Source organism: Olea europaea, chromosome 18 (assembly GCF_002742605.1).
Source record: "Olea europaea var. sylvestris chromosome 18, O_europaea_v1, whole genome shotgun sequence".
Taxonomy (NCBI): domain Eukaryota; kingdom Viridiplantae; phylum Streptophyta; class Magnoliopsida; order Lamiales; family Oleaceae; genus Olea; species Olea europaea.
Genome location: NC_036254.1, coordinates 12019932 through 12030148, shown reverse-complemented (window position 1 = coordinate 12030148; position 10217 = coordinate 12019932). Strand labels below are relative to the sequence as shown.

Below are 10217 nucleotides of genomic sequence, written 5' to 3'. Positions count from 1 at the left end.
AATTGTACGAAATCTTCTTTAGGAAATATAAGATTACTTTGGCTACTATACCTTCTTGCCTATGTAAAAAGCTTTTTAAAATATGAATACAATAAAACTTCGATAAATGAATGTTTGATAAATTAATAATCTCACCTAAATAATAAAAAAATTTGATTTCGAGTTGAGCTAGTGTACTAAATTAATAATCCCACTAAAAGCATAAGATAATAACTTTTTTAAGATTCTTTAAGGTCCATCAAATATATAAAATAATAAATGCTTAAATTCATAAAAGTTCATACTAATAAAAATTGACAAACTTTTAATTTGACAAAAAAAATTTAATTTGCTTCTTTTTTTCAAAATATTTATCTAAAGTCTTTTACATTTTCTTTGCACTCAAAAACAAACTCAACTTCATCTCTGGAACATGATCATAATTGATAGGTGTATCGAGACATTGAGATTTGCTATCCAAAATTGACTATCCACCAATGATCTATTGACACATTTTTTAAGCACAAGTGGCGATGAGAGAAAAATTGGACATGTTAATTTAAAATGATATATCAATGAATCATTGAATGAACAGTAAGCTAGACAGTCAATTCTAGACAATAGATCTCAACTCATGTATTGAGTACTGCTTGAATAATATCTTAGTAAGTAGGATATTCCATCATCTCATCATTTTCACTAATGACCAATGACCATTAGGGTCGACCCTAATATTTTGGGGCCTTTATGCCAACTTCAAATATGAGGCCCTTATATTTTGAACATTCTTACATGAGTTTTAATATAATTATAAAGAAAGTAATTCAAACAATCAAGCCCCAAAATTTGAAGAGAAAATTAAAAAAATGTCAAATTTCAACATGTAATACAAATTATAAGTAAAATTTGGCAAACGGAATTACAATGCAATGGCAAAGAGATTTGTTCAGTTCTATGATCATTTTTCACTGCAATTATTTCAAACAAAAATGAACATACATTTGAGCGATTTACATATAAAATTGGAGAACGTTGACTGTAAGAAATTGTATAACAAAATATTGAAAATGACGATCAAATACAAATGAAATTCTAGTTTTATATTAATTCATAAGAAATTAACTTACAAATAAGAAGTATTTGTATGAACACAAATAAAAAATTATTAAATTTTAAGTATTTTCAACAAACATCTTAAAAGACTTCACAAGATTAAAACAAAATAATATAATAACAATCTATTACTCTATAATATGTGTTTTGAAGATAAGAGAAAGAAAGAAACATGTAAGATTGTAATAATAGCAGTGGGATCGAGTCAATCTGGTAAATTAAATCTTCAAAATTTTAATCCAAAGGAAGATGATTTATTTTTTATAGGGTTGAAAAAATAATATTGGGTGATTGCTTAATTCAAAGGAAGACAAAGGGTTGAATTAAATCTTCAAAATTTTAAGTCAAAGGGAGATAATTTATTTCTTATAGGGGTGAAAAAATAATGTTGGGTGATTGCTTGATTAGGGAAATAAAATGAATGTCTGGAAGACAAAGGGTCGAATTGGCTATAAAGAGAGAAAAGTAATTTTTGTTATATATTTATATGATAAATAAATGTAAGTAACAAGTTTTTTTGCCATTCACACATATATATATATTTATTCATTTTGTATTTTCAAGTTTTATTAGTTTGTTATGTTTGCATATGATAATTCTATTTTATAGAATTTCATAAATATAATTTTAATTTTTCTTCAACCAACCAATTAATTTCACATAATTTGGTGCCCTAATCAAAGTAGGACCTTAGGTGATCGCCTATGGTCAAAGCCGCCACTAGTGACCATTGAAATTATGTTTCACGTGTACAGGAAATAACTTTAGTTATTAATCTCCAAGATAATAAACTTTCAAGCCAATGCATAATGTTTCCTCTTTAATGTATATATGTGTGCGCGCCTTTTTGTGTGTTTACAAATTAGATTTTGAATTCCAACACATTCGCTTAATTTTTTTTTTTTAGTTTTAATTCCTACATGTATTATGGTAAAATATAGTCCCTCTTCGGGAGCTCTTTTTATCCAATTTGTGGCGATTTTTTTTACTTATAATACAGTGTATGTCAATACCCTACAAGCTGCAATAATTGACTAGACCAAGTAGAATGATCTATATGTCCCTTTAACATTTCATTCTTCTTGAATAAAGAAAGCCAGTCAATAATTGCAACAACAATGAGACCCAAGCACTTTCTTGATGATCAAAAATTTGCTAAAAATAGGATAAAAATTGCTCCCGAGACAAGAGCATAATAAAAATTATAAATATATAAAATACTTTATAAATTAAAAAATATTTTTTATAGATAAATTAATAAATTATTCATTTATTGATAAATTAATAATCCATCTAAAATGATATTTTTTTTCTTGATTTCAACATTATATTATATAGGTTTTTGCTGTAACATTGCTACTTAACACCAGTATTTTGAATATCAATTTAGGTGTCATCATATTATAGATCCTATCAAATGGATTATAATTCTTTATATTTAATTGAATATGTAATTAAATATTTGCCAACTAATTGATTTTCCATATCAATGATTTACTTTAAATTTATACATGCATAATTAATGGGTCTAAAATCATTAATGCCTCGATTACTAATTTAATCACGACATTAATGATTCTTTACTAGGATCTTTCAAGATTCAACTCTTTCCAACTCATACACATCCATATCCAGAATAACATTGAAAATGCCAGCCAATATTTATTAACACTATTGCCAATTTAGTACTCCAAGGCCAACCCCACCTCTCGCCCACACACAGAAAGACCGTGACAGGCAGAGAAATGACACTGTTCAGAGTATGAAACCTCTATTACTATAAATACAGCATGCTCGATATTAGTCTTGAAACTCTCAAGACAATAACTTTAGTAGAAGACTACCCAAATTCATTCATCACAGAAAATTCTACTACTATCTCTCTCCCTAGCCATGGATCACTCGGAGAACAGAAGAGACCCAAATGCTCCTTCTGATAATGGTATTTCCGAACAAGATTTTCAGTACAAGAAGGTGGATGATAAAACAGATAAGAAAGAAGAAGAGAATATTGAATCGATAGAGAAGATATTTGAGAGCCAAGAGGTGCCTCCATGGAAGAATCAACTGACTTTCAGGGCATTTGTTGTCAGTTTTGTTCTGGGCATTCTCTTTACTTTCATAGTAATGAAACTCAATCTCACCACTGGTATTATCCCTTCTCTCAACGTTTCTGCGGGCCTATTGGGATTCTTCTTCGTCAAAACATGGACAAAGTTTCTCGAAAAGTCTGGCCTTTTGAAGCAACCATTTACTCGACAAGAAAATACAGTTATTCAGACATGTGTGGTTGCCACCTCCGGCATAGCCTTTAGCGGTTAGTCTCTCTCTCCTCCATGTCCATCTCTCCCACACGCATTAATTATTCACTGGTTGAAAGAATACTCCAAATTTTAATTTGTATTGTTAAGAATGTGTTTAATGGCACAACTGCTGCAGTAACTTCCTATTAAGTGCTTTTACAACCATAAATTGAACTATTTTTATAATTAGAGATTACAATGAAAATTTTAAACAAAGAAATTAATTAATCAATTCTTGACTTTAGGAGAATTTCGTTTTCAAGTAGGGTTAGATCCAAATAATGCGTGTGATGATTCCCACAAGTGGAGTGTGTCGTTAAGCTCCACTTTTTCACACTTCTAGATTGAGAAAATCCCAAAAGCTTTGTCTTTGTTGTCCAACGTTTTGGGTCCAAAAGTTGTTATCTGTCACGTAAAAGCGGTCCTCGTATCTATGAGGACTCGACTCGATCCTTGTTTGCTTAGATGTGAGATGGAATGCATCGAATGTCAATTTGTAACTCATGGAATGCATCGAATGTCAATTTGTAACTCACTAATTTTTGAGTTGATAGTGTTGTGGAATCGCTGTGGATGATGATCATATTAAATTCACTTGTAGTTGTTACTTTTGACTAAGTTAATGTTGTCGTCACATCAAATCACATGTGATGATTTTAGTAACATTAACTGACAGTTGAAGTCTCATTTTATTGATGACTTTCATGGGATTCCTCCTTTGTGATTTTAAACTTGTTGACAAAGAAATGATGGCAAAAGCACTTGTCAATTGATAAGAATTATGAAGAATTGGATTAAATTATTTGTAATGTTTTGTTTCTCATAACGAGTTATAATTGAAGTCTAAAACCACTAGTAATTATGGAGTAGAGATTATTGTTATACTAGTCGACGTTCACTCACACCTTCATGATGTATAATTGTCTCTTCTCTGTACTTTTTTTTTTTTTAAAGGTTAATGGTCTTTCTCTTTGATCAATAGACCTAAATTTTTGCAAGTTGCATGTATTGATTGTTTCCCAAGCTATACGTCGTTGAATTCTCAGCATATACCATATTCTTCAAGAAAATGCATTCATCTTATGTATGGCTTTCACTTGAATTGGCCATTGCAGTAGGAAAATAGTATTCATTTTTCTTGTTTGAGTAAAAGCATGCTTATTATAATTTTTAAGAAACAATGATTTTATAAATTAACGTTTGCCACAATATTGACTTTTCGACTGAATTTGAATGAGCAGGAGGTTTCGGAAGTTACCTATTCGGAATGAGTGATGTTATTGCCAAACAATCTACTGAAGCAAATGATGGACAGAATATCAAGAACCCATCACTAACTTGGATGATTGGCTTTCTATTTGTGGTTAGCTTTCTCGGGCTCTTCTCTGTGGTGCCCCTTCGAAAGGTACATTATTAAACCCAGCAACACTTTTGTTACTATACATAAGAGCTCACTTAATTTCCTTCTGACATCCTATAAAGTTCTTGGGATCTCTTAAGTATGAAGTTTAGACCGCAGATGAGACAGTGGAGATCGAAAATTCTTCTCTCTGTCTTGTGGATGCTCTAAAATTGTAAACTGCATGCGTTAATTAAACCTGTTTAGAACATATTTGTACAAATGTTTGGAATTGAGAAAAGTCATTCTAAAATTGTTACAAAATTTGCTTCCATTTGAGCTGAATGATTTTTCCTTGTCATTGCAACGTAATAGTTTAATCATGATAGAATCTTAATTTGTATATTATTACATGATTTAGATAATGATCATCGACTTCAAACTGACTTACCCAAGTGGAACGGCAACTGCTCACCTAATCAATAGCTTCCACACTCCTCAAGGAGCCCAACTAGCAAAGTGAGTCCCTATAATTCTTAGCTAAACTTTCTTTTATCGATCTTGATGTGGTCCAATTGGAATCTCATCTTTCTCTTGTTGCTTCACTTCAGGAAACAAGTCAGAACTCTAGGAAAATTCTTCTCTTTCAGCTTCCTGTGGGGATTCTTCCAGTGGTTTTTCACTGCAGGAGATGGCTGTGGATTCGTAAACTTTCCCACATTGGGTCTTAAAGCCTACGAGAATAGGTGAATGACGAAAATATTTCTCGAAAGAATATAAAAAATAATTTTATCTATATGTTAGTGTGTATTATAGGAGAAAAGATTTTGATAAGAAGAATTTAACCTTTTATTGTTCTTATTATTAACCCTTTTCGTTCTTCTGCTAATTCAAAAACCAGGTTTTACTTCGATTTCTCAGCAACATATGTTGGAGTTGGCATGATATGCCCATATCTGATCAACGTTTCTTTGCTAGTTGGAGCAATCCTCTCTTGGGGTATAATGTGGCCACTCATAGGAAGCAGGAAGGGTGATTGGTACTCTGCAGAATATAGCTCCAGCAGCCTTCATGGCTTGCAAGGCTACAAGGTACATTTCCTAAATTTCTTTAATTTAAGATGACAATTACAAGTTTTGACCATCTAACCGTCGATTTGTTTCTTCTTATAGGTTTTCATAGCAATAGCCATGATCCTCGGTGATGGCCTCTACAACTTCTTTAAGGTCCTTGGTCACACTATATTTGGGCTCTATCACCAAGTCCGAGATAAACACTCTCGCTCGGTCCTCCCAGTTGGTGGCCGTTCGTCTCCGGCGGATTCTTTGTCTTATAATGACCAGCGCCGAACCCAACTTTTTCTCAAAGACCAAATTCCTATATGGGTCGCCGTTGTTGGATACATCAGCATTGCAGTAATCTCTGCTGCAATTCTTCCACACATCTTTCCCCCACTGAAGTGGTATTACATTGTCATTATATACATTTTTGCACCCACACTAGCCTTCTGTAATGCATATGGGTGTGGGCTCACTGATTGGTCATTAGCATCTACTTACGGAAAGCTAGCTATCTTTGTTATTGGTGCATGGGCTGGAGCCTCCCATGGCGGTGTTCTTGCAGGACTAGCCGCGTGTGGCGTCATGATGAATATTGTCTCAACTGCATCTGACCTAACGCAGGACTTCAAGACTGGTTATATGACTCTGGCTTCCCCACGGTCCATGTTTGTGAGCCAGATTATTGGAACAGCAATGGGATGTGTCATTTCACCTTGTGTATTTTGGATCTTCTACAAGGCGTTTCATGATTTGGGTGTCCCTGGCTCAAATTATTCAGCCCCTTATGCTCTTGTATACCGTAACATGGCAATCTTGGGAGTTGAGGGGCCCGATTTTTTGCCAAAGAATTGCCTTACTCTATGCTGCGTGTTCTTTATTGCAGCCATCGCTATTAATGGCATAAGAGACATCGTGGGAAAGAAATGGGCAAGGTTCATTCCTCTTCCCATGGCAATGGCGATACCATTTTATCTTGGAGCATATTTTGCTATTGATATGTGCATTGGAAGTTTGATACTGTTTATTTGGGAGAAGATTGACAAAAAAAAGGCTGATGCATTTGGTCCGGCAGTCGCTTCTGGATTGATCTGTGGCGACGGGATATGGACATTACCTAGTTCAATATTAGCCTTGGCAGGAGTAAATCCACCCATTTGCATGAAATTTCTGTCAAGGAAAATAAATGCAAAGGTTGATGCTTTCTTAACTACTTAGCTCCGACATCGGGTTCAGCAGCTATAAGCCTGTAACTGGATTTCCTCAATTTGCGTGTGCTTCTTGTCATTTCAGTCTTGTTTTCCTTATATAGCAAGTCTGCTTCTGTCACTGATATTATTAAAATGTAAAACTATCGTGTAAATATATGGTGTGCAAATTACTTGCCAATCAGTATCTTATGATCTTGAAAATATGGAATAATTCCATTTCTCAACATTCTCAGTTTAAAATGTCCTTGCACATTTTCCCTTTGAAATGTGTATTTACTTATGATCTTGAAAACATAGAATAATTCCATTTCTCAGTCTCATTCTCAGTTTAAAATGTCCTTGCACATTTTCCTTTAGAAATGTGTATTTAGTCCCAAGTTTCTATGATACCAACTTCTACAAGTAGAGAAGGAAGACAAAAACAGAAAATGAAGATTCTGCAAGCATTATTTTCTATCTAACTTTGGTGTTTTTTTTGCTCTATATCTACACTAAATTCAAGTATAATCTCAATGCCAGTACATAATTGTTGCTTCTTATGCCTCAATTAACTCTCTAATAGGCTTCCAGTCCACATTCTCTGAAGGAATATCAGTAAACTCAGAGAGGACAGCCCTGAACTCGTCTCCTGAAAGTGTTTCCCTCTCCAGTAGCACCTCCACTAATTTATCAATTGCCTCTCTGTTGTTCTTTACAAGCTTTTTTGCAATTTCATATGCGTTTTCTATAATAAGTCTCACTGATTTATCGATGTCTTCTGCAAGTTTCTCCGACATTTGATTTCTAGTTAACATTCGTAATACCACGTCACTACTCTGCACGGCTTGATCAATCAATGCCCACGGGCCAATCTCAGACATTCCATATGTAATTACCATCTGATGAAGAAAACAGAAAATCCTTAAAATTAGCATATGAACCACGTTATTTTACAAAGCAATTTCTTTCATTATAAGTACCTGTCTAGCTATTTGAGTTACTTGTTGCAAGTCTCCTGCTGCACCAGTTGTCATTTCTGCATCCCCAAATATTACTTCCTCCGTTGCCCTGCCTCCCAGGCCTCCCACGATTCTTGCAAACAATTGTTTCTTAGAAATCAATGTCGGATCTTCACCAGGTATGAACCATGTTAGACCTCGAGCTTGTCCTCGAGGGATCAATGTAACTTTTTGTACTGGATAGTGCCCTGGAGTCAAACTCCTGTGACATGAGAATCATAATAAGATCATGCCATTGTTCTTTAAAAAGCTTAATGCACTGTAATAATCATGATGACTCGAGCTTCTTCGCTGTAAATAATCAACTTACGCACAAACTGCATGTCCAATTTCGTGATAAGCGACTAAGATCTTGTTCTTTCCCTCTGTCATCTTGGTTCCTTCCATTCCTGCTACAATCCGGTCGATTGAATCATCTATTTCTTGCAATGTAATTTTCGGTTTGCCTCTTCGACCAGCTAGAATTGCAGCCTCATTCATAAGGTTTGCTAAATCTGCACCACTAAATCCGGGAGTTCGCATGGCAATAACAGAAAGATCAACATCCTTGTCTAGTTTCTTGTTTTTACTATGAACCCTTAGTATTTCGTCCCTCCCTTTAACATCTGGTAATCCTACTGTGACCTGTGCCGATAATCACATGTCCATAAGATTAATGTTCCAAACATTTTATTAATCTCCCAAACAAAAAATGGAATATTTACGACGACTAACCTGTCTGTCAAACCTTCCCGGTCTAAGCAGTGCAGCGTCAAGAATTTCTGGTCTGTTAGTGGCAGCAATGACAATGACTCCAGTGTTTTCAGTAAAACCATCCATTTCTGTCAGCAATTGATTAAGTGTTTGTTCCCTTTCATCATTTCCTCCACCAATGCCAGTTCCTCTCTGCCTTCCAACAGCATCTATCTCGTCGATAAACACCAAACAAGGGGAATTTGTCTTCGCCTTGTTAAACAAGTCCCTTACTCTCGATGCTCCCACCCCAACAAACATTTCAATAAACTCAGATCCTGACAGAGAAAAGAAAGGGACCCCTGCTTCTCCAGCTATCGCCTTAGCCAGCAACGTCTTCCCAGTTCCCGTTGGGCCAACTAAAAGCACTCCTTTTGGAATTCTTGCCCCTACTGCAGCAAACTTTTCCGGAGTCTTCAAGAACTCAACAATCTCCTGGAAATCTTGCTTTGCTTCATCAATTCCAGCTACATCGTCAAATGTTATTCCGGTGTTGGGTTCCATCTGAAATTTAGCTTTGCTCCTGCAAGTGTATAATTAGTCGTATATTGAACATCACATGTGGACAAGAAATTCCCGTGTATCAAAAATAATTATGTTGAAAATACCTTCCTAATCCAAAAGGTAAATTAGGGCCTCCAGGAGTATTAGAAGACGAACTTCGCAGAAGTACAAAGCCTAAAAATATCAATGGAAAAGCCAAGTTTCCAAGCAAATCAAGAAGCGCAGCTGTCATATTAACTTCCATTGGATGCGCAGCAAAATCCACATCCTTTTCTTTGAATTTACTCAAGAGTTCTTGTGGAAATCCAGGTAACTGAATCTTGACCCTCTGGATTTTGTCCAGTGCAGGATTGTATATCTCAGCAATTGCAACAGTCCCGTTCTCAAACAAATCTACTTTCTTGACAGCACCTTGATCCAAGTATTCCAAAAATCTTGAATATGACATTCTACTTGACGTGGCTTCGGTTGGGCTCTCCGGTTCGGCTGCTTTTGCACTTGCAGGCTGAATTAGAGCACCTCCTAAAAGTCCAACTCTAGTAATGTTTAACAGTTTTCTTCTGCTAAATTTGGCATCTGGAGGCTTTTTTTGTAATGGATTAGTGTTCGGGTTTGATTTCGTATGGTCATCATCTTTCGAAAGGTCTTGAAATTTGCAGACGGGAAGATAGGAGGCAGATAAAGAAACAGCGGGGTACATTTTCTTGCTGCAACCAAAATCTACCGATCTGTAGAATGTAAAATGGAAGTTTGAAGAGTACTATTATTTGATCAATTTTGGAGGGAAGTTATGAAACAGCAATTTAAATAGGATAAGAATGAGATGTTTCTAGTTATCATAATTTTCATGAAGGATCTAGAGTATGAAAATGAGTTCAAGCCTATGATTGGCAGACATAATCAGATTTTTTCTGTGACCATACATTTGGAAAGATTAAGGTCTTCTGTTGTGACACCTGTGTGGACAATGCTTCTAGTTC

At 35.1% G+C, this 10217-nt stretch overlaps 2 protein-coding genes across 2 annotated transcripts; one reads left to right on the top strand and one right to left on the bottom strand.

The window, feature by feature from the left end:
• The first annotated feature begins 2842 nt into the window (after positions 1 to 2842).
• Positions 2843 to 7229, top strand: LOC111367463 (probable metal-nicotianamine transporter YSL7). The gene is made up of 6 exons (XM_022988352.1): positions 2843 to 3409; positions 4637 to 4800; positions 5156 to 5253; positions 5346 to 5480; positions 5636 to 5825; positions 5907 to 7229. Exons 1-6 carry the CDS (start codon positions 2986 to 2988, stop codon positions 7008 to 7010), a joined length of 2115 nt encoding a protein of 704 aa, XP_022844120.1. The 5' UTR covers positions 2843 to 2985; the 3' UTR covers positions 7011 to 7229.
• A 97-nt stretch (positions 7230 to 7326) lies between these two features.
• LOC111367464 (ATP-dependent zinc metalloprotease FTSH 6, chloroplastic) lies at positions 7327 to 10061 on the bottom strand. The gene is made up of 5 exons (XM_022988353.1): positions 9342 to 10061; positions 8716 to 9256; positions 8312 to 8625; positions 7963 to 8203; positions 7327 to 7881 (listed from the first exon to the last, which is right to left on the bottom strand). Exons 1-5 carry the CDS (start codon positions 9935 to 9937, stop codon positions 7540 to 7542), a joined length of 2034 nt encoding a protein of 677 aa, XP_022844121.1. The 5' UTR covers positions 9938 to 10061; the 3' UTR covers positions 7327 to 7539.
• Positions 10062 to 10217: the final 156 nt, after the last annotated feature.

What these genes read in the sequence shown, in the direction of transcription:
- LOC111367463 (XM_022988352.1), top strand. Translation starts at nt 2,986, where the DNA reads ATGGATCACTCGGAGAACAGAAGAGACCCAAATGCTCCTTCTGATAAT. An exon ending in CTGTGGTGCCCCTTCGAAAG is followed by an intron (nt 4,801 to 5,155) that starts GTACATTATTAA and finishes TACATGATTTAG; the next exon opens with ATAATGATCATCGACTTCAA. An exon ending in CTTAAAGCCTACGAGAATAG is followed by an intron (nt 5,481 to 5,635) that starts GTGAATGACGAA and finishes TTCAAAAACCAG; the next exon opens with GTTTTACTTCGATTTCTCAG.
- LOC111367464 (XM_022988353.1), bottom strand. Translation starts at nt 9,937, where the DNA reads ATGTACCCCGCTGTTTCTTTATCTGCCTCCTATCTTCCCGTCTGCAAA. An exon ending in ATTGGACATGCAGTTTGTGC is followed by an intron (nt 8,204 to 8,311) that starts GTAAGTTGATTA and finishes CTCATGTCACAG; the next exon opens with GAGTTTGACTCCAGGGCACT. An exon ending in TAACTCAAATAGCTAGACAG is followed by an intron (nt 7,882 to 7,962) that starts GTACTTATAATG and finishes TTTCTTCATCAG; the next exon opens with ATGGTAATTACATATGGAAT.